Source organism: Anarhichas minor, unplaced genomic scaffold (assembly GCF_050575085.1).
Source record: "Anarhichas minor isolate MPS153535 unplaced genomic scaffold, ASM5057508v1 ptg000042l, whole genome shotgun sequence".
Classification (NCBI taxonomy): Eukaryota; Metazoa; Chordata; class Actinopteri; order Perciformes; family Anarhichadidae; genus Anarhichas; species Anarhichas minor.
In genome coordinates, this window is record NW_027466488.1 from 7005583 (window position 1) to 7030571 (window position 24989).

A 24989-nucleotide genomic window follows, 5' to 3' on the forward strand; every position below is an offset into this window, starting at 1 on the left:
TAAAGACTAAACTATAAAGAAGATCAGATGTAACTTTTTTTGCCTGCTTCATTAACACTAAACTATGATAGCTTTTTATGTATTATAATAAGGGATTGTAGGAGCTGCTTGATGATCATGATCATCTAGTCACTGTCCTTTTAAATGTGATTTGTGCCTGTGGATGATGTTGGACAGATATTCAAGCTGTGATCAAATAATTTTATGTAGAAAGTTGTGCAGTCATGAGAACATTAGAGGTAAACTCTAAAGAGAGCAGGACTGGTAATTAGATTCCATCCTAACAGTGCCAGAGTATTAGTGTTTTGAAGCACATACAGCATGTAAATCACTGGACTCAAATACTGCTTGTGTTTTGTAAATGATGTACCTTGATGCACTTTTCACGCATACAAAATCGTATACAAAATCCAAAGTATCTGAAGATTTTGAGAATAACAAAACAAGTAAAGATTGAGAACATTTATTTTTATAAATAGTTCTGCGATTCTTACAGATCCCTGAGAGTAAACCAACCCTCCTGGTGTCGTCGCAGAGGGAGGTCATTTTCAAAAGTGATGGATTCCTTTCTTGGTTCCTCCCATTAAAAGCCAGTTTTTGAATGACTGATGAGTGTGTGTTAGCCACAATTAGCCACTGTGGCTAATCTATCACATTTATTATAAGATTTATATGCTGTCGATTGACAGTGTGATGTATGTCCACTTTTGAAAAACTAAATCAAAGGAGAGTTGTAATAATCTGTAATATAATTCACGTTAGTAATAGTTTTAGAAAATCATTGTTTTTAAAAACGTTGTGAAATTAATGTGAAACTTTCTCAGCACATTACAGTAAATTGAAAACCATGTGCTTGAAATGCATTAGGTTCAAATTTTGCTTTACAATCTATGAAGTGACAACCTGTCTCCTGCACCTTCCCTCCCTGCTCTTTCATGTCTTTCTCTAATTTGCATACTCAGAAAAACAACATTGGCAGCATTGAATAATTATTGACAACACATTAAAGTATTGAAGATTGAAAACAAGCTGGAATTAAACAAATATGATTGTTTTAGTTGGTGAAATTGACCTCTATTCTCAACATGTCAAGTGTCCCATCAGGTTTTCGATATGTTTGTGACTGTGCACACGTCTCTCAATGTGAGTATTTTTGCAGTTGTGTCTGCGTGTGTTTATGAATGCGTTTGTGTCAGGTAGTGTTAGATGAGGTCAGGGATAAATCTGCTGATATTGTTCTGTTCGCATCCTGCCTCAACCTTTCTCACAGTCTCTCACCCTCAACCTTTCTCACAGACACACACACACACACACACTTTTTAAACATTTCCCTCCGTTCTTTCCATTTAAACTCACAAAATCTCTCTCTCTCTCGCTCTCTCACAGGCAAGAGGTATTGACAAAGTATGATCTCTCAACCTCTTCCTATTACCAATGTGCTAACAAGGCAATACATAGCCTTCCCACACCTGGTGAATATATAGCTGAAACACATTTTAGAGGCTTTTTAAAGACGATGAAACAAATCCCTGAAGGTAGCATACTCCCATGGATGATGTATTACACAGAGACATTCTCTTTTGTTGCTGTTAACTGTCTACAGACTACATGTTTAACAAAAATATGTAAGCTTGTTTACTTTGTATGGAATAACAGCTTCATTCATACAACATCTATGTGTGGAGATGATTTGAACTGGCGTGCATGCACAAACTATTCATTATTATTATAATGCTGAGTAAGAGAAAAATGCACATGTGATCAGAACCACTGGTAACCTGATATACATAAATCCCTACTATGTTTTGTGGCTCCGTAAAAACAAAACTGAGTCAGTCTGAGTAAATACAAAAGTTAAACTAGTTCAGTTACTTCAGTTATATTTGTTTTTCAAACATTGCTCCCACATATTGATTTGTCTTTCAGATTGTTGTATGTTTTTGTATTCAGGCATATGTACAGGCATTCCTTTTACACAGGGTTGATTCAATTTAGGAGCAACCCTGATATCAGTTAAATAAGAGCAATAAGTGCATGCTTTGTGGATCAGATATCGGGTATTATCAATTCTTTATCCTTTCAAATTTATATATATGAAAAGAAAAAAACAATCGATCGTTACCAAGATCATCACATCCTGACCACACACATTCACCATTAGACACTGTGAGCCTTCATATTACTCCTTCTCCATCCTTTCACTCACCCTCCGTCCATTGTTTAAGTGTGTGTGGATATGCCTGTGTGTGTTTTAGTGGCTCTGTGCCCTCCTGCGGTGAGTCCCACTGTAAGTGACAGTCAGGACACTAATGGCTTTCACGCAGATGGACTCTTACATACTCACACACACAAAAACCAGGAACATTTGCACATGAGCTTGATGGAAAAAGTGCAGAGATCTATCTTCCTCTGTCCCCTCCCTCTAGAGGTGGAAGGTCAAGTACAGAAGAATATTCTGCACGGTAAACACAACTGCAGAAGGTCACTGGCTCTGTCTCCACCTGTCTCTCTCTCTCTCTCTCTTTGTATTTTACACAGACACAACATGTGAAATAAAGAATGAAGAGCTATAACATTTCTTGAATCCCTTTTAGTCTTACCTTGTCCTTTTCAGTAATGCTGAAATGGTGAACATTCACTTTCTCTCTCTTACCTAAAAGGTCTTTGCGAGTATGGGTATTAACATATGGACAACACATGTAAATGTGTATTTGTGTGTGCGTGTGTGTTTATGTGCTCACTTACTCCACCAGAATAGTCCGTGAGTCAAGCAGGGTAAGAGTTGGTACGTGTAGGGGCCCTGGAGGAAGCTGAGAGGTCAGCATAGTAACTTGTGAACTTTTGGTGCAGCCCACTGAAGTGCATGCACTCAGTACCAAGACATGGGTGGAATAGACACCAAGACCTGAAACACACACACAGACAGCAAGACACAGAGAGGCATGAAAATAAGTACAAACACAATAATAGCTCAGTACAATTTATGGCTGACAATCATTGATGTAGATCATAGACCTAAGTTGCCCAATAACTTCTTATTGTGAGGAGATTTAAGCCTCATTTAACTCCAAATCCCTGAACTCCATCTTCTTTTTCCAGAATCATTCCTTCGTGTATCTCCCTCTCTCCTTTTAGCTCCGTTTCTGAATCGTTGTTTCTCTCTCAGTGTCCATCTTTGCCTCACAACTGTTCTCCATCTGTCTCACTGTGGCAATCTCACTCTCTGTAACGCGACCTATTCTTGCACATACTGTATAATTACAAAGTCCATAATCCTTCCAATCACTGCGAACATCAGACACTCTGCATTATTAACCCAGCATGGATGATATGTGCTCTCATGCATTCATTAACTAACGAGGACACACACATACACTGTTGGGCAGCGTGATGTTTTGCCATGTGTGTGTGTGTGTGTAAAAATCAAAATGAGTGTTAATCTATTCTGCTCATATAAAATGCCATATAGAATGACTCTCCTGTGTTTGAGAGTCTGTGTACCTCCCTGCATACTTTTTGTCAGCATATGTTCTATTGAGTGTGTCTTGTATGCGTGTATCTACTGTGTTCACATCCTGGTACAGCACTGTAGTCTCAGCGGTGTGACATGTGTTTCATACCTTCTTTAAGTCTCTTTAATGAACAGTACGAATACAGTATGCATGTGTGCTAATGTTTAGTGTTCTTTGTTTCTCTGCTGCTTCATTTTCGTGTGTGTGTGTGTGTTTAGCGCTCTTTTTCAAAGTGCTATTCCCTTGGTGAGGACTGAGATGCTCTTTCCTTTTTCAAATGCTAATCCCCCTCTCCGTTTTGTTTTTCTTCACTCTTCCCCTTCTCTTTACACCGAGGTCCCATCCCTCTACAGTCACACAAACACTACAACCCGCACACACACGCACACACTTTCTCTCTCTCTCTCTCTGCTTTTTACCAGTGATGTTGTGTTGTCGGTCCTTCCCCCTGTAGACCATTTGGTTGTTGTGATAGAGGAGGTATTCTGTAATGCCTCCATTGGGCCTATCATTGGAACAAAGAAGTTAAATGAGGGTAATATTATTATGTTATCATACTATTTATGATGTTAAACTCTCTGTTGTGTTCAATAATGGAATCTCAATTTAAGGTGAGAAATATATGCACGGTGAAAAAAAGGAGATACATGTGTCATTATTATACAACATCATGTTTGATTTTAGTATAACACATATAGTCACTTCACTGCTGTTTTTCATATTCCCTTGAAGTAGTAGGTCTGACATGTGTATCAACATGTTGCCCATTAGTGAAGGATTTATGACAGAAGATCAGGTGTGTAAAAAGCAACCTAACGCTAACAAAATATGTGATTTGGATGTGAGAATAGGTGAGGCTGTGCATTACCTTGCGGGGGGTTCCCAGGTAATATAGAGGGCTGAGGGGGAAGAGAGTGCAACTGGAGGAGAGACAACATCTGGAGCTGAAATTGGAGGAAAATCGAATTATTTGCTTATAAGGAGTAGGTTATCCATTTTTTCAAACACCTTGATTTCCCTGTTTCAATACAAACATAATACTTTATAATAAACATTGAATTGTTAAAAGTTCTTAATGTTGCGTGTCGGCTTGTGCGCGGCTGGAGAGGAAACTTTATGATTTCATGCTCCGTGATCTAGTGAAGAAGGTGAACAAGATGTGCCCGGCCGGTTCACAGAGAAGAGAGTAAAAAGGTGTCTCCATGAGGTTTTGTGAGTTTGAAAAATAGTCTTTGGCGAAACAGAGTTATAAATAAGTTCTTTCTCCGGTCTTCCTAACATGGTTCAGTGTCTTAACTCTGCGTTCAGTGAGAATCAATACAGTAATCTGTTTTTCTCCTCCTTTTACTTCAGATTGATTTTTTGCCGTCTCTGCACTGACCCCTGCCGTCACATTATCTCCCCAACAAGACCAGTTAGTCCAACACAGATTAATAGCGACTAACATATGAAGAAGAATCTCTCATTTCCTCTTCCACTTCTTCTTTCCTTATACATGTAATCTTCCCACCATGACCTCCCAGATAGGAAAAATGTTACTCTGTACAATCTGCCTTTCACTCAGTTGCAATATGCTTCATTGTCTTCATTCATCATTTTGTGTCTTGCCCAATCCAGCTATCTTACTTCTTCTCCCACCCTTCTCCTTTTTCTTCCATCTTCTCTTTCTTCCTCCCTCTTCTTAAGAGCTACAATCCCTCAGGAGATAGGATGAGAGTGTCTAAGTGTGTTTAGAAGTGTGTCTGTGTGTGCCCAGACGCATAAACATTCATAAATTAATGCAACTGGTAAAGGATAGAAAAGTTATTTTCATGGGTGTATGGATGTGTGTGTGTGTGTGTGTGTGTGTGTGTAAATATGTGTATGTTTGTGCTTTACAGTCTTACCTTCCTCCGGGGTTGTGAGGCTCGATTTCAAATCATTATCATCACCATTATCATTAAGAAGACTCTCAGTGCAGCCAACAGGACTACAGGCGCTTAGAGTGATGATGTATCGAGTGGATGGAGTGAGGCCCGGCAGCACACCTGGAGAAGAGGAGGGCATGAACATGTCAGACAGGGAGTGAGGCAGAGCAAACAGGTAGAGGGAATTTTGTTCAAAAAAGACTCTGTGACTCTTTAACACCGCTTGACTTTTCCTCATATTAGCTGTGGGTGAACTTCGAACACATGTTTGCAACGATCATATGAGTGAGTTCTGTTTTAAGATGTGAACGTATCCTTTAACACTCCTTTCTTCCAACCCCGCCTTATACCTTTAACTGTCTCCTTTCAGTGCGTGTTGGAAACTGTTGTTACTAAAGTATGTATCAATCTTCTTCAATGGTGCAATTTAAATGCTTTACTTGTTTCCCTGTGCCACTGTTGCTAAGCAAGCTTACTGGGCTTGGCACACAAGGAGAGTCTGCTCTAATTGTAAGGCTTCAGTTGTCCCCGTCTGATGTTTTTTGTCCTAGCCGTCTGCCCTCTCCACTCCTTTCTGTATTTCTTGAGTCACTCTTTCACACCCCCCCCCCCCCCCCCTCTTCTCTTCCTCCTCCTTTAAACCTCCTCACCCTCTGTGTCCAGTCAACCTGTACTTGTCTTTCTTCTCTCTCTCTCTGTTACCCATGTCTTTTAATTCAATTAGGGGCCAGGGCCCCACTCTGCTGCCATTACACCCTCATTTGCTTTCTGTGTTTTTTAGCCGTTGGTGTAATTCTGCAGTCAGGTGTCGAGGCCATCATAAATTAACAAGAAGCCTTATCATGGTGGACTTAATGTCTGGCAAAGAGAGAGGGAGGGAATGGGGAGCACCGAGAGAGACACTGAGAAAGACGGAGACAGAGAGCTCATCTTCATATTTGCCTGGAGACATGGCAGAGTGGATGAGGGGAGGGACGAATAGCAGCAAGGGACGCAGACATCATCATCATCATAAAAGACGAAGTGGGGAAAGATCAAAAAGTGAGCAACAGAGAGAGAGAGAGAGAGAGAGAGAGAGAGAGAGAGAGAGAGAGAGAGAGAGAGAGAGAGAGAGAGAGAGAGAGAGAGAGAGAGAGAGAGAGAGAAAAAAGGAGCAATGCCAGGGTATGACATCATTGGGGTAGTCCTGAGTGTCTTGTTCCAAATGGAGACAGTCTCCTAAAGCTGGGGACTTGCCAAGGAGACATTAACAGGGTTGCCTGGGACGGTGTGTATGTGTGTGTGTGTGTGTGTGTGTGTTTGTATGAAAGACAAGAAGGAAAGTGAGTGAAAAAGACAGTGTGAATGTGTTTTCAGTAAGCGCCAAACGGCAGGTCTTAATGGAAGAAGGCAATAAACTACAATAAGTCAACAGGACAACGGCTTAAAGTTAAATTCAGCATAAATGATCCATGTTTCACATGATGTGTCAGTGATGTTTGTCTGGCTCTAACTGAGCCAAATACAGTTATTTCTGTTTTCAGAAAAGAGTTACCTCTCCTTGTATTCGGTTTGTTGGGACCCTACATATCATTTGACCACTTTTTCAGTATCTCAACAACATTAAAAAGTTGAATATAGGAACTGCATGTTAAGATATGTTATACTATCAAAGGTTTGTATGTGTTTTACCTGTGAAATTTCCATTAGCCAGGTACATGGCTGTGATAGGTGGTATCTCTGGCTGATCTCTAATGTAGGCCTTCAACTCATATCTGTCAATCAGCCCTCTGACGTCCCCAGTAGGTGGCACCCAGCTCACCTTGGCACTGAAGCCATTCAAGCTCTGCACTGTGGTAGGAGGTGGTACAGACCTCGGTACTACAGAGAGAGACAGAGAGAAAGCGAGAGAGAAGCAAAATGAGTCAAGATGAGAGGAGATTGTGGAGAGCAAAACTATGTGGATCAAGACAGAAAAAGAGATGCATAACTGCAAGCAGCAGAATGAATAAATAACACAATCAGATACTATAATTAAACTAAGTAATACATAATAAAACAAGTAAGAGAATCAAAGACAAAAGAAACAAAGAAAGAATGTAGGCCAGGCAGAACAAATGTCAAAAGACAGATGTATCAAATGCAGGCAAAAAGGGAAAAAAAAGAAGAGAAAAAGCAAAACAACAGGTCGAGAGCACATGAGGTTAAAGTAAAAGCATCCCCATCTCTCTGTGTTTTAATAGGCCCAGTAAATCATACCTCACTATTAGCATAAATAGTATTTATGAGCGCAGTAACTTTTTCAGCACTGATTTAATACAGCCAGCCATTCATTCTGGGCTATATTTCACAGCAATCAGCCTCCCTCCTTCTCGGTAGCACTCCCCTTCTTTCTCTCTCTGACACCCTCAGTAGTGCAGGATGGTCCAGCTCCATCCCCCCCTCCCTCCCTTCCTCTCTGACTATCTCACAGCCTCACAATCACTTTCATTTTCTGTTTCCATCCATCTTTTCATCTTCCTTTTTCCTTTCCTAACTTTCTTACCTTCCTTCTTCACTTCAGCTATTCTTATTCTTATCTTTCCTTATCTCCTCCCACCACTTCCCTTCTTGCTGCCCCCACCCCCCACCCCTTTTTCTGTTGTCTTCCTCTCTCCTCACTCCTCTCCTCTCAGACCTTGTCCTCCATCATCCTCCTCTTCCTTCAGTTCTTAATGTTTCTAGCACTTCCTTCCTCACTCTCCTTCATTCCTCTCTCTGGTCATAGCATGGTATACTGAGACCTACCAGTGTATCGTTCGCTACTAACGAGCAGCTTTATATTACACGAGGGACCACACAGGCCATTCTGGGTTAACAGCCTTTTACTGGGATGCCCTTTATAGAAGCTTTATCAATCTCTCATACCGTCAGGCACATGCAATATAACTGGCTTTGGATAAGTCTCACATACTGTACAACATAATCATGGCTTTACTTCCAAAACCTCTTAGGAACAAAGGGAAACACTATAGAACAAAGTCAACGGGAGGGCATATTTACAAGGGCTGCCCCCTCTTAGTCGATTAGTCAACTAATCGGTCATTTCAAGTGGTGCTTTTGCATGATTCTTTGTGGAGAAACTTGTATGAGTGTTAGTCAAGAACAGCCCTAATATTTACTCCTTGTTGAACAGACCAAAAAGTGCCAGTTGCAGTCAATCAGATTAAAATTTGTTGGTGAACTTGCAAATTACACAGCACATTGAAGGACCATACATAGAGGAACACACACACGTGTACAATGTGTTCTGTGCTTGTGTACTGCAACAACGATTTTATTGGTCGGGTGCATGATGTAATACATAAGTTTAAGTGTGTATTACTGTTATATCATCATAGCTGGCTGTAAACATATTGGTCTGAAATACATAGAAATGCACACCAACTACTGCTGAATGAAGACGGATGTTTTACCTTCGCTTCGGCTGCGTCCTCTCTCCCAAGGTCCCGCTGCCCAACCTCCTGCAGCCAAGGCCACAAACCTGTACAAGTACTCTTAAAAAGTGTAAGAGTGTGTGTGTGTGTGTGTGTTTGCACATAGGAGGAAGGGTTTGGGATGCACATGGGACATGGGAGAAACAGATTCCTTACATTAAAAGAAAAGTATTTCAAAGCTATATGCACAAAAAAGACACATCACATGTTCTAAAATCACCTAAAATCAATATCATGATTAATTGTCACATTTACCTCGGTAACAATAAACAATGTTATCAAATACACCTGTGCAGAGTATCAATGCCATGTTCTTTCTATTGTTTGTTTGATGTCGGAGGAAGATCTATTACTGAAATGTTTAATAAAAAAATTGCATTGACAGTGTGTCAGAGTTCCACACTTTCTCTTCAGGTGAGTGCTGTGAGTGGTTAGTGTACGTTTGTAAATGTGCATCGTTACCAGTGAAAGGCTGTAGGCTATGATCTGTGGCTTGTGTCTTCCTCCCATTATACACCAACACTGAATCGTTTCCTCTGCAGTTGTACCGGCTTTCACTGGTGGGACAGCCGTCTAAGTAGACTCTAACAGAACGGCGGGAGGCAACAGAGAGATTAACACTTTGACTGACAGGAGAGTTTGTTTCATCACTTCGTATGGTAAGACCCCTTATGCAACCTCCTAGGCCTGTGAAGGAGGAAAGGAGAAGAGCAAGAGAGCGGAAGAAGGAGAGGAAAAAGAGGAGAAGAGAGAAAAAAAAACAGGGGAGAAAGGGAAGGAGAGTGTGAGAAGAGTACATCTTTCTGAAAACTTTGTGAAATCCATTTAACACTTTAAATTGTTCGAATAAGCACCATCATCCTCCAAAATCATTTACAGGTTGAATTTGCCATGCACTTAAACTTGATATAGCAAGCAAATACCAGTTTAACCACTATGACTCCTGGTTGGTACATTTAATGCAGCCCTGGCTAGATAGTGAGTAGGCAAGTTACGCTCAAGGCAAACAAAACCTGCAAGTACCTAAAATCTCACTTGTTTAACCCCATAGAAGAAAAACAAAAACAAGCAAATGCCATGTTTGACCAGTTAAGCTGCATAACCTGTGTGTATTGCATCAATAACAACCAAATTAAACTCTTCTTTTTGGTGGAACACCTGCCATGTAAAAGTACTGATACTACTTTCTCACCGTGTTTGTGACTTCGGCTGTCCAGAGCAGGATGTATGAGCTCCGTGGGCACGCCCCCCAAGTATAATGGCGAATCAACTCTCAGCCTCACTGCCTCTCCCGCTCCCCTTGTCTCCTCTGCCCAGTCATTGACTGCTGCAGAAATGAGCGAGCCGCGTTTCGCCAGTGAAAGTGGTTTCCAGTCTCCATCGCAGTAGCTAAGCCCCACCCACATGCTGAGTTCAGTCACTTGACCTTCAGTGGCAAGAATGAACGTCAGGAGGCCGGCTTCCAGCTCCACCTATAAATAAACAAATTTAAACAAAAATTAATAAGCTAATGTCCTTAAGTTTAAGTTTTATTTTAGTATTTTCAGTATTTAAACACTAATCTTAAATGTGTCTGTGCTCCTTACCAGCATATAGTCATCAGTTTGTGTGTTGTATGTAAAGAGTAAAAGTGCATCGAGCTGGTCTGTTCTGAAATCCATATAAATGTCAAAGTCCTGTCCTCCACTGAATACATCTCTGGCCATCTGCAAGAAACCTGAAAGAAGAAGCAAATAATTGCCATTATATTATGAGGCAAGGGCTAAATAATGACAATAACTTATTTCGCTATTTTGAAGATTGTCTGTACACCTTTATTTTCAAACATAAAGTTTGAGTCACATTTAAAATGTGTGACATGGTTAAGATGTTTTTCATATATTTAAAAGAGACAGACAAATAAAAGGTTGGATGAACAGGCCCTTTTATGAAGCAATGATGGAGGAAATGTACACTGATGAACCTGCTCTTTCACAAAGAGACCAATTAACTTATCATCATCATATTTATCAACATGAAACAACAACCTCATTATCAGCAACAAGCATCTTATTAAGATATACGGTGTTGCGAGTGCATTAGAGACATTAAATATCCACTTGAAGTTGTATCTGAACACAGCTTGAAAAAAAGACCCTCAATAGAACTTTTCTCTGCAATGCAAATAATCTGTCACATGTTGTCATATTTCATAATACTCCTCCTCCAAATAAATGAGAAAAAAACATGCTGCTAAAATAACTAGCTTTGTAAATAACCCTTAAAAATGATGAATCTAAGAATTTGGCAGTATCTCACCAGTGGGCCCCGCCCCAGTTGTTGAGAATAGCTGCTCTAATGTGAACTATCATTTGCCTCTTAATGGACGTAAATCTCTGTGGTATGTAGTAATGTTAGTGTGCATTATCCTTGTGAAACAAGTAAATGAACAAGAAGTCATCATAAACATTTATATGATTAATACAGGATCCTACCATGACCCAGAAAATGGGCTCCTTCTACAGTTTGAATTGGGCATCCCTCCCAGCTTTCATACACTGCCACCTTCTTTGTGGCTTTAGCCCAGTCTAGAGATTTCCATTCCTCTGACGGGCTGTCAGTCATCTTAAAACTCAAGTCTCTGAGGCAACCAGAGAAACGCTGTTGCACTAGCCGAGCATCACCTGGTGAGACAGACAAGAATTAATACCACAACTGTCAATTGAAAATCACTCCATGCTGCCGAAGTTAAAATTTTGAGTTCAAGTTGTCAGTGCAAATTGACATCCAGTGCTTATCATACAAATGGCCAGGAGCGACCAAGTATCAGTACCTGAATATGAGAGTGATGACACATTTTATGAAGACAGGGCGCGAGCTGGTACGGTCTATTTGAACCTCACCCAGGAGACTTTAAAAGGTTTGTATCCCTTTCCAAATTATACTTGAGGAGAGAAAATGCCTATGTAATCCAGAGCTGTAGCACTAACCTACCTGAGAGTGAGTGGAGATAAATAGGCAAAATACCATTTCCTCCTTGGAGACTCAATAACATACATTAAATGACATTAAAAAGCCAAGCCAGGTTCAGATGCCCAAAATGTATCTAATCTATTTAAAAGTTAGAAATGATAAACCATATCACTAAATCATCATTAAAGAGAGTTGGTGTGACAATGGACTTACCTGAATCCTCCCTTAGCAAAGTTAAGTCTTCCGGCAGCCCTCCTATGAACATCCCTGTGTTCTCTCCAATGATGGTGCTGCCGCTGGAAGCTGCCGCACTTCCTGGTGACGGTGGTTGTGGTGATGGTGGAGGAAGGATGTTGTAAAGATGAAATTAGTGCATTTGGAGAACAAAAAGGGATTCGTATAAAAGGAAGGACAATATAATAAAGAGAGGAAGTAATCAAAGGGTAAAGGCAAACAAGAGCAGAGGAGAGAGACTAAGTGAGGGGAGGGTTATGCTCATGCAGTGTTTACCCTGAAAGAAGGAAAATGGCATTTGGATATATTTGAGAACAACTGAGGAACAAAAGTTAGTTTCTGAGTGTGTGTGTGTATGTGAAGCAGTTTCTTTCTCGTCAGATACAGAGTGGCTGGGATTAACCTGGCTAATACCTCCATGCAGAGCTGGGGGATTTAAATACATAGAAACACACACACACACACACACACACACACACACACAAGCTATTCATATCCAAGCATAGGTGCACATCCTCGCATGTATGGACGAGAAACAAATGCACTCTCATTTACACTCATACGCCCACACACTGAAAAAGATACACACAGTGGTCAGTATGAATATGAGAAGAGTTACCTCTGTATTGATTGTTTACAACGATTGTTCCCACGGCCCCTCGCCTTGTTGCTATGATGCTGTGCCATTGTCCATCATTGTAGCGGTGCCCTCCATCACCCTGTACACTCACAGCCACCGCTGAGCCCTACACACACAAACACATAAACCCACATTACAAGCAAGAATTTAAACAGATATACTTGGGGTGACCCCGACCAGTCGACTATTTGATGATGCAATCGAAGGAGCCCGATTCAACTGAGGCAGTGGCGGGAAAATGTGTTTATGAAACAAAGGATCATCCCATTTGTGCCATAGGGGGGTGCCGACTTCAATAAATCATGATAAATAGGTATAGCTATTTTGTTATAGATATCAGCCTGTTATTAATACTACTGAAACAATTTTGAAAACTACTCATGTGCTTTCAATCAATCTGCTTAGTGTGTGTGACAACCATAGTAGACCAAGTTGCACGTCCAAATTTGCGGGACCATCGGAGCAGCATCTTAATGACAGCCTAAGAAAGACTATATAACAACAACATACGGCTACTGTTCAACATCAAACTTACATGTATTGATCAGAGCATTCACATAAAAACAAAGCACTATCAGAGCACTAGATATTTGAATTCATGAGCATTTCTCTAAAATTAGCAGAGAGAGCACGTAGAAACAGGTGTTTGCGGCGCGTATAACAGCTGTTTGAGGTTTACAGCTCTCTGTTGTTGTGTCCCTTCAGTCTGTGGATTGCTACAATGGAAGGAAAATGGAATAAGGAGGAAAACTTTTATTTACCACCACGGAAATCAAGCAAATTAACAAACTGTGCTTGTTGCTCCGTTTCAGTACTTTGGACAGCGCTGCATCTACAATACACACACTGTGTTGTGAAGACATCCTCTGACCATAGGTCTCGCAACTATGTGTTTTACAGTAATAAGCTAAAGTAAATCTATGACCTCTGTCTCAAAAGAGGCCACTTTTCAAATCACAGTGCAATCGAACAACCTTACTTTGTAACATTTCAAATTATCGCTTCTTTATCCCTCCGTTGTGTGAACAAGGTTAGACATTAACACACGCATCATACACCCCCCCCCCCCCCCCCTCAAAAGGACATGAACATGCACATATAATCATCAAAGTGTTGTTACAGGGCTTTTTGCTACCTATTAAGCATGACATCATTGTTGTGATCAGCTTTTAGCAAGTGGGCGAAGAGTAATGTAGTAAAACAAGAGTAACGGGTACGTGCACACTCACACAAACACACTGATAACATATACATCCACACAGTTACACACTCAGTGATGAAGATTTAATGATGAGATCAATAAATGTATGAATGCCAGAGTATATCAGCCTCTGACATCTTTACTACCAATGCTAGACAGCTCTACTTAACAAGACAACATGGGGGGAGTCTCTCTCTCTCTCTCAAAGCCCTTGAGCAAGGCACTTAGAACAAGATCGCAGACACACAAACACACGCACACACATTTATATATCACTAAATGGATACAAGGGAGTCACTCAATTTATCAGGCAATATATAGCATCAGCTAAATGTCACTCATTACGTGCTGGATGAAACAAAACCCTTGCTTTCACAGAGATTTACCAATGATGCTGGTGTCATTCCTGTAGCCTGCACTTGAGTTGCAAAGCACTCGACTAAGATGTGTGTCAGCTGATGAGTTAGAAGGCCCCAATGCCCAATCTCTCTAACATACAGTATGCGATACTGGAAGGATGAAACAGACACACACATACCAACAAATAGTACTTATCCAAAGTGCTGCCCCTGCGGCTTTCCCAGCGGCTTTCCCAGCGGCTTTCCCAGCTATACTTGGCAGCCAGCAAAAGACTGTGAGCATATCTATGTGTGTGTGTTATTGTGGCAGGCTTTTTCCAGGCTCAGGATGGGCCTTTGGGGGTGAGTATGCATGACAGTAAGAATGATTGGTCCATGTATACAGTAAAGGAAATAAGTCAGTGTTACATTAATTGACAGGAATCTATGCATGTTCCTGTTATTTCTGATCATTTGATAAACAAAAATGTATATTAGGCTTCAGTAAATTAAACCCCAATGACCAAAAGAGGTCACATCCTGCTTCAAAGCATTTCACCCTCCTTTGCTGGCAGACTACAAACTGAGATCGCATTAGCCTTAGCCTCACAGCAGAGCATTCAGGCACAGTCAAAACAATGCAGCTTAGTTGGCTTATCCAGCGTCAGCCGCATGTGTAATATATTGCGGCAGTGGATGGGAGGGGAGTTGACTGGTGGAAGTCAAAGACATCGTATTTAACTTAAGAATCTGACAGGTGACGAGCAATCATCTAAGTTAAGTGTAAGAAACATCTGTGTTGAATTCATTAAAGACAGGATAGGTGCGTGAGTTCATGCATCAGTAGTCAATATTTTTGTTCGGTTAATAAGAGTCTGAAGAGGACTAAAATATTGAAGATTTTTGTGAGTGTGTGTTTTCATAAGTAGGCAAGGAATCCCCTGGGTTATACTACACAGTAAATGCACATTTAAGGAGAGCACCATAAAGTGGGTAGGCTCTGGTTCATTTCCAATTTTGAGTTTACATGTTGAGCATCTGTTGTTGGAGATTACAATATGTTCTTCCCCACAGGCTGGAGGACTGTAAAATGAAAGCTTTCCAGATTTCACTCAGCGCCACCAGTGTCATCAAGATGCATGGCTGGTACAATGAAATATAATTGTGTTTATCTGTGTGCTAGCGAATGTATTTAACACACAGTGACAGCTAACTTACAGTCTGTAATGAGAGCTACATGTGTAGTATAGTATGTCAGCCTGTGACAGACACTGTCGTAACCAGTAGCTACATACACATCTGTATAGTGAGACAGCCAGTGGCCCGTAAAAAACTACTCACCTGCACCAATAGAGTGTGAACTGTGTGTGTTTCAGTATGTTAAATAGTTTGTGACAGTAAGCTACTGTAACTTCAATGCTTTGGTCTATCTATTCTACGTGTGACAAGTATTGTTTCTGACTGTCATGTGCTTCAACGTGTGTGTCTGTGTGTGTATGTGTGGCAGCTCACACGTGCACATATTTATGAGCATATCACTTTCCTGTGTCATGCTAAATTACCCCCCTGCACTGGTAATCCCATTAAGGCTAGCTCAACAGGCTAATAGGGGGAAGTAATGGGCCCAGCTATATGTATCTAGGGGAACACTAATAAGCCGTGACACCACTCCCACTGTTAATTACCCCAAACTAGTCTAAACAAAGGAATCAACCCAGTTGGAGAAGACATACTCGGTCCATCGCACATCTAGCAGTACACATAACCACAGACACACACATTAACACTGCAAGTCAACGAGGATCTCTTCATTGACTAACTCCTCAGGACACACAGATTCACCCAATGGCTACATTTTGATGAGGGCTTTTTGATAACGAGTATTGGATAGTGATGAGGAAGGAAAGTCTAAGTGTGTGTGTGTGTGTGTGTGTGTGTGTTTGTTTGAGTGTGTAATTAGTTGGTGGCCTCATGGAAGTATGTGTAATCATCTCCCATCATCACTTTCATCATCTAAGTCGTTGACTCTTTAACCCCCCTACATGTGTCTGTATGGATGGATAAGGGAAACAGGCCTGTGTGTGTGTGCAAAGCTTAATTAGCTTGCAATTGGTATTCACGCGTGGTGACTGCAGGGAATGAGTTAATTGCAGTCCAATTCAAACGTTGACACACTTTCAAAGTTTTTTCCCCTCTCCCTGACAGAAACCAATGAGGGGCTACAGATCACATTTATTAGATGAATGAGTGAGAGAAAATGGAAGAGAGACAGAGAGAACGAGAGGGGGGGCGAAGAAAGAACAGAGACAGAGAGAGAGAGGTGGATCAGAATAAAAAAGAGAAAAAGACACAGGAAGGTGAGCAAGTAAGTAAAGTGAGCAAAATTAAATGTTCAAGTAAGAGACAAAACAAATGAGGGACTGTGGATGAAAAAGATGCATGAAATGGTAAAACAAAAATTTATTTTATACAACGTCCTTCTGTCTTACAGGTGTATCATCACAATAGTATCATGCATATCGGTCTTGCAATATCAGTACTTTGCGCTCAGACTTGACACTTTACAAAAGTGTTAAAAAAATAAAACATAGGGTAACATAAAGGTAACATACCTGTGGATCAAACAAAAAGTAGGGGCGTCCATTTTTGAGCTGAATGGCCAGGAACTCTTCCTGATTTCCTGGAGAGAAGGCACAGAGCAGCAGGCCATCTGGGGACCGAGTACTGAAACTCAACTCAACACCTGATACAAAGTGAGAGCGAGAGAGCGAGAGAGAGAGAGAGAGCGAGCAAAATATTTAATTTGCTCTCAGGTCTTGATTTAACACAGGCTAAACAATACTTCAGCACTTGAACATTTTAAACAGTTGTGGAAGCTGTAATCAGGGCCTGACTCAATAAGAGACCTTTGGTGTCCCGGTGTTAAATCTGACAGTTTAGATATCAGACAACACCCAGCGTTCACCATCATGAACAGAGTCTTTCATTTTCTGGTAATGCCACGTTTGCTAATGCATACACAGTGAATCAAAGCTTCAGCAATGTGGGAAACTTGTGGGTTTCCCGCTAACACACACACACACACACACACACACACACACACACACACACACACACACACACACACACACACACACACACACACACACACACACACACACACACACACACACACACACACACACACACACACACACACACCACAGAATTCATCCAGCGTGCTGTCTTGTCATGTTACTATGGATCAGAGATTGGATCTTAATCCACTACTAGATCCACATAGCAACATCGAGCATGCGATTTAAGTGTGCGTTTCCTCAGCTCTGTCTGTCTCTGAAGGGAAGGAGAAGTGTGGGAAGATGTGTAGGGTTGAATGGAGGCAGTGCAGGGTTCATCAGAAGCCGGTGTTTGCAAAATAATTAGTGTGTGAAATCACTTAACATGGAGGGAAGTCAAACAGTTACAAGGCAAACTCAAGATGAATACAGATTATCCATTTCAGAGCTCCCAGTTTTCACTCTATTTTCAAAAGTACCTTTTCCGTGCTGTCTATTTGGATCTGGATCAATGGTTATGCTAGCTGTTGATTTATAGCAAAACATAGTGACTTGCAGTTGCCAAGTCAATTCATGTCAATCTTAATTAAATAGCCCAAAATAGGTGTTTTGTGTATGCTGGTGTACATACAATATACAGCCTGTAGGTCGACAAGCAGGGTCACACTACGTACTGGCAACAGTTATGTGGATCAGAGGTTCATATCTGTTTTACTCTTTGGAGTCCTTTGTAAGAAGTGGTGATGGAGATGAGGACTGATCCCAACTAATAGTGTGGATGCCAATATCAATGTATGCACATCATAAATATATATCAGGGTCTAAAGCCTCAGTCAGATGGGATTAACATTACAGGAAGAAGAGGGGAAGGAGAAGTTCACTGTGCTCCTCTGTAATTTCATTCATCCTTTCTGGTGATATTTTAACCATTGGGATATGGTCTGTAATAAACATAAAAGAGAGAACCTAAAGCCTCTCCAGGGGAGCGCGGAGGGAAAGATGTGAGCAAAGACGCTGCGTGAAGTAAATGAGTCAAAAATCATACTCATTCTCGGAGTCATAACTTAGTCAAATCGTAATACAGATACTTTAAACACACATTGATTTCATGCCGTTTGACTTCTCAAGGATATGGCTATCTGCAATATCCTCTGCAAATGAGCATCCATACATCTGCTTAGAGATCACAAAAAACATATTTAACATCAAAGTAATTTAGTGATTACTGTTTGTAAATCCATGGGTAATCTGCAAACAGGATCTGCTAACAGCTAATTCTGCAGACTTTTAAAAACAGAAAACAAACGTCTTATATTCTGATATTTCCTGGAAATTAGACAAATTGAAAAAGCCTACAGCAAGTAGGAAACATTCAGGCGATCTCTCTCGGACATCTCACTCCAGCCTGCTGCCACCTTATTTAGGGTGTTTGTAGTAAAATGAAGAGGTACTGTATAGGTAACACCTCATTTCAACTTCATAAATCATCCGTTCCTAGTCCATATCGATGCTTTCAAAGCGAGCGACAGGAATAAGTAGAAAAACATGACTATAAAAATTAGTATTTTCCCCAACAACAGCAAGATCCGCAGATGAATGATCCTCGTAAGACAAAAGTTCAACTTAAAGAGGTGAGGTGTGTCGCTCCTGGCCAGACACAGTGCTATGGACATAATGCGCAAACAGCTATTTGAATAGTTTGAACGTATAACAGGAAACAACCATTTTATTTCTTTCCTTACAACAATGCGAGTGTAACAAAAAGCCTTGGATCTAGAAGGAATATAGAAGTGTCTTCTTATAATGGTCCCTTTCGGCAGTGAACGTATGCATTAATTACCAATAGTGCCCAAGATAACAAGTCTACATGGACATAAATGTATAATAACTATGTTGGTAGTATACAGCAGAAAGAAGACAAGATGTTCTTTACATTGAACTTGCATTCTGTGCATCAAGCAGGCATCTGCCATTTACATTCATGACCTTGTCACCACAGAGATGAGTGAAGTCATGACAGATACCTGACATTACATTATCCCCCTTTAACCTTCTCTCAGTGTCACACTCTCCTGATCGCCCATACATTCATTTTTTTTCCTTCCCTACGCTTTTAACCTTCCTCCTCTTTCACTTGACCTTTGCATTCTCTCGTCTCCACCTATTGCCTCATCTGAATGTTTTCTCTCCTTGCATCTTCAATTTTTCTTTTTACCTCTTTCACACTTTGCTCTTTCCCATGTATCGCATGTTCCTATTTTTTCACTCTAACTATGGTGCAAACAGTTATCCATCAAATTGTGTATTCTACAGTGACATGGACATGGGAGGTAGGTATTCTCTCTGGCTCTATGTTTTAGATGAATGTACAACATGGTATGCATGTATATCTAAGTGTACATAATGATTAACATAAGGCACTAAATAACGAGAGGTTAAGCAGAAGCAGCACCTTCAGGCCCGAAAGGTCAAAAACCAGGTGCGTGTCAAGGGTCGGAACATGGTAATTTCATTATTTATTATAAGGGTTTGTTCAAAACAACCTGCCAGGACATCAGTAATGGCTTTATGCCCCCCCGCAGGTAACTGTATCCCTTCAGGAATAATTCTAAACAGTGACATAAGAGGGTTTGGATCAATTTTAACTGTTAAGACTGTAGCAAGACTTTAAAATAGCCTTCTAAGTTGTGCCAGAACACGTGAATGAATGTACATATTCTATCACACATGTACACAGTCGTAACCAGTCCTACACACAGGGAACAGGCCCGTGGGACCCTGACACACACTCGCAGGATTTGACAGTGGAGAAGCAGTACTACTATTATTCCTGCCTCATTAGCATAAGAGTTCATATTCATTCACATGCAAAGATCCTTAAATGATAAAAGATGATGCATTCTGTTATAACGTCATGTAAAGGAATGTTGTGCAATATCCTGAACTTTTCTGCTATGCACTGTGATTTTTTTTCACTGTCTTAAGATGAACCCGTTACTTCAGAATGTGAGTTTCCTTCTATCATGCTGTGTTTATGAGGAAACTACTTTGGATGAATTATTCAAGGAGGTCCAATCTAAGCCCCACAGTTGCCAAACAGTAGTAATGGTGTTAAGGATTGTTGAAAGGTCAACGTGAGTATTAATGTATCTGTATATCTGAATATATACATCATGTCAAGTATGAATCTTTGTTTTACAAAAAATGTAGCCTTTTGTTTATACTTTATATACTGTTGGTATAATAACATCTGCAAGAGATACAATAAGGCAACAATAGACACATGTTGGTGTGGCTTATTATGTTCTGCATGTTTGACTCCTCACAATAGGGAGGGACAGACCGTCAGCACATGCTTGGCCGTGGTGTTTGGTCCAAATGTACAGCATCTAAGTGACACTGCTCGTGCTCAGCATTACTTCCTTAAGATTTCCCCACAGGACTTGTGCTACTTCACACTGACAACCACTTTGGAGCCATCAACAGACAAACCTGAGCACACATCCTGACAGGTGTCTCTGTTACACATACAGAGTACATGCATGCAAGCACACACACTATCGCACACAAACGATCGCACAGACACAAAACACCAGCATGCACTTGTTCACCTGAGAGTGCTCACCAAAGACTCAGAAAAAAAACGTGTGCTAAATAAAATGCTCAATATATACAAACTCCCCCCCCCCAACAGGCCTTCACACCTCACAAGTACACACGTCAATGCAGTTGATAAGTACTTGATTGTAAAAAAAAGTAAAGACAACCTAATCAGTTCATTTTATTAAAATATGACGTACTATATAATGAACATCGTAAAGATGTATTTTAATTCTCTCCCCAAAGTAAAATGTTTTCCAAAATTAAGAGAGAACAAATTAATAGAGATAATTATTGTGGGTCCACTTTTCATTGCTAGTTAAAAATAAAAAAAATAAAAAAGGCAAATTTAGTAAAGCTAGTGGTCCATCGGGGCAACATGTTCATTACATCGCCCTACATCTAAAAAAGACAAACACACTGACAACGTTGCTTTTCTTTGAGCTGTAGAGGAAAGAAAAGAAGTTCCTGGATTTGCACCAAAGAACGGTTCTTATAAAATCAAGTACCTATTCTTTTGGGAGGATGAATCTGCTCAACAATTTAATAGATCAGTGTTCCTCAAATGGGAACCCTAGGGGTACTTCGTGGGTACTGCAAGGGGGTACGTGAGACTGTTTAAAAATGTTCATAAACAAAAAAAAAATTTCATATTCAATAGTCCTATTTTCAACGCAATCAATAACTGCCATCAACTGTCAATTGTCAGAACAAAAACTTTTTTTTTCTACCAAAAATGGTTTTGCGCTGGTTACGGGGTACTTGACTGAAGAAAGGTCCAAAAGGAGGTATAAGATGCAAGTACCACTGTAATAGATTATTGAACCATCCTCTTCTGATATTCTGATATTTTTTGTGCAGTAGTTGATATTTTGGCCAGGCACTATGAATATCAACCAAATGTCATGCCAACCCACCCGGCCATTAGATGTGAGGACATTCTGCTCTTAGGCAAAGTGTTGAGATCGAGTGAACAACCAACCAACTGACCAAACAATATCACCAACGTCATGCCTCACAACTAGTCATGCAGAAACCTGTATGATCCACAATAAACATTTTACATGTTGTGAATTATTGTTGAGGAACCATTTTAAACCGTCATGCAATGACTAACTGAACAAGGCAGTGTGAATGCAATGAAGAACCATGAAGAATATGAAAAAAGAACGTTTTCAGAGATCTTTGTCGCTAAATATAATTTCACAGTGCTATTGTGTCAAAATTTGGAAGTTGCTTTCATGAATGATATATTACTTAATCTACTGTAAAGAAACATTTTATGACCTACAAGTACATAAAACCAATTATACTCACACCATCAACTCTAGGTTAAGTGAGTCAATTACACCATATAGCTAAAACTGGGTCATTTATTAATTAAATTATTGAGAACTGTTTTAAATATAGTTTATTGTTCATAATGTACAAGTGCTGCTGCTCTCTTTCTCTCTCTCTCGGTGTGTGTGACAAAGTGAACAAATAGGAATTATGTTTTATTCAACAATATGTAACATTAAAAAGTTTATTTCTTCGGTAGGTCTTGTTTCATGTGTTCTTGTATTGTTTCTCCTCTCTCTGTCTCAGTAAACAGTGGAGGTTGTGTGTAATCATCTACACAACATAACCTGAATAACTCCAGTCATGTTAGCTCTGTGCTGGCATTAATCAGAGCCTGGCGTATTAATGAGAGCGCGGCAGCTAGCTAATTACAGCCATAGATTCTGCAGCAGCCCATTAAATATACAAATGACAGAATTAAAGAGCCCAGCCTCTTCTGATTAATCTTTAAATGGGGAAAAACTAATGATGTCTGTGCAAACTTTCCCTTCACACATTCCTCCCCCCCCCTCCTCTCAACGTCAATGCCTGGCAATCAATCATATTAATTAAGGAAAAATAATTTGTATCATTTAACATTTCCCTCTTTCCTGCTCAGTAGCTGCAGTGGTGCTGCAGAAATGTACTGTATTAGACATGTCTGGAAATGATCCAAGTCTATTTGTTCCTGTATTAATTATTTTCCTTTTTTCCTAAACTGTTTGTAATGTTTCATCTCTCTTCATTGGCTGTGGGTTGTAGAAATACATCTGGGTTAGGGGAAATGTGAGCAGGCCCTCGTCCTCTTTCCAATCAGGCAATTTCAGGCTCAAATACTGAAGAATTACAAATGAGGAGAGAGGATTTCATAATCTGTTTAGAACCAGTGTCCTTAATTCAAAGATGAACAAGGAGAGAAAGAAGTCACATTGCAGTGCTTCAGATACAGAAGCATTACAGATAAGATGAATGGACTAGCATGCATTTATGGAAACAAGCACTTACAGGGTATTCATATCACAGCGTGATTGCATATGGTTATAATCCTGTTCTATCTAAAGTAAGATTCAGTGTGGTAAATATTGACCTCAAGTACCCTAAATTCATTCAGCATTAAGAAGCATCGTTAATCACAAGTGAGCAGACTTATCATAATGGAAACATCCACCTCTATCCCAATAATTGCTCATGGAAAACAACCTATTTGGCCAAAATAATTTCAGTAAAGTGGCCATTGATTAAGTGAAATGGCAAACATCATATGATTTTACAAGGTAATGTCTTGATTTGAATTAAGATTTAACATACATAAAATTGGCTCTGATTAAAGATGTGCCTTAGCTTAATTCACATGTTTAGCAAATCAGAAAGCCTGCAGTAAGAACCTGAATGAACAATTTAGGACAACAAAAAACTACTAATATTCCCATAATGCTGCATAATGTTGATGGAGAAAAATGATGATCTGCTGTTTCCTACAGAAAGCCCACCAGGATCTTCTGAAGCATTCATACTTATATGTATAAAAGAGTTTCCTCAAGACTCAAAAGACTCCAATTTCCAAGCAACGCATAATCTAATAGTTGTGATGTTTGCTGAATGAATCATCATGAGATCTTGCATTATGAAACTGAAAAGAAAAGACGATACAAAGATTCTCCTCGTATGAATATGTTCCATTTGTCATTGTCGGAGTTACTAGGTTTCCATAAGACACCAACGATTGACGAGTCTCTCCTCTGTGATCAATTGACTCTCGAGGGGGCATTACACTGCATTACATTCATAATCCAATTTGGCTTTGATTTGTTCGCTGTTCCATGCGCTTCGATGGGAATAATTGTCTGTAGATGATGCTATTAGTATTGATGGTTGTAAAAGGGCGATGGTTTGAGGACTGCCGACACATTCTTGGTCCAGAATAGATCCGGTCTGAAAGTGATTGTCTGATCCATTACCCTTTATGAAGGAGGAACGTGGAGGAGATGAGAGGCACTGCTCAATAGCAAAACGCATCATCTATTTGCTGGCAGTATTCAGAGACATCTATTTACCTTTGTGCTGAAGGAACATGGATGAGATCAAAAATAAACATTTGTTGATTTGGGATAAAAACACAGCGTTCAGAGAGAGCAAGACCCGGGAACCATGAGCTTACATAGAGCATAAGAGGTAAGAGTAAGGCAACTGTTGGGATTTCTCAACATTTAACCAGATTTGCATTAAGGCAACAGTACACTATCTAAATATCCAGCTCCAAACGAAGTAAGTTTTACAGGACAGAGATCTTAGGTGTGATATCATTATATATATATATTTTTAAAAAAAATCTGATCTGTGATCTTTGTAAATTATAGTCCAGACAAGGTTTGCTTAGTACTCATGTTCTGTTTCAGCCACACCCTTTTCACATTCATACAGTTATACACATTCAGACTACTCGCATTTTGTGAAGAAAGGTTGAAAAAGATGAGAGAGAGAAAACAAGAATATATAGATAATCTTAATGCTAATAGTAAATATTAAAAGTGCTTGATAATTAAGTGTCTGTTGAAATCAAAAGTAATTAAAGATGTGTATGCTCTAATGGCGATCTTCTAGGTATAAAACTAAAATATCAGGGAATTGACTAGTCTGTGTTATGTAAATTTGTTGTTATGTTGAATTACTGATTGCCCAACAAAATCAATAAACACTGAGTTACAAAAAAGTACAGATTTTATTCTAATAAACAGCTCTTTCTAGGTTAGTATTTTGATTTGAATAGATTATTG

The 24989-nt window shown here is 40.0% G+C and overlaps 1 protein-coding gene across 1 annotated transcript in view; it reads right to left on the minus strand.

Moving 5' to 3' along the window:
* Nucleotides 1-24989, minus strand: part of ush2a (Usher syndrome 2A (autosomal recessive, mild)) — a 193846-nt gene that overhangs the window by 100172 nt on the left and 68685 nt on the right. Inside the window, exons 29-41 of the mRNA XM_076110215.1 lie at nt 16852-16982; nt 12680-12806; nt 12040-12141; nt 11349-11537; nt 10461-10591; nt 10067-10346; nt 9337-9561; nt 8854-8934; nt 7091-7279; nt 5399-5539; nt 4381-4456; nt 3932-4017; nt 2746-2905 (exon numbers count right to left, since the gene is read on the minus strand). Coding sequence (XP_075966330.1) covers nt 2746-2905; nt 3932-4017; nt 4381-4456; nt 5399-5539; nt 7091-7279; nt 8854-8934; nt 9337-9561; nt 10067-10346; nt 10461-10591; nt 11349-11537; nt 12040-12141; nt 12680-12806; nt 16852-16982 — 1918 coding nt within the window. The remainder of the gene's footprint in view (nt 1-2745; nt 2906-3931; nt 4018-4380; nt 4457-5398; nt 5540-7090; nt 7280-8853; nt 8935-9336; nt 9562-10066; nt 10347-10460; nt 10592-11348; nt 11538-12039; nt 12142-12679; nt 12807-16851; nt 16983-24989) is intronic.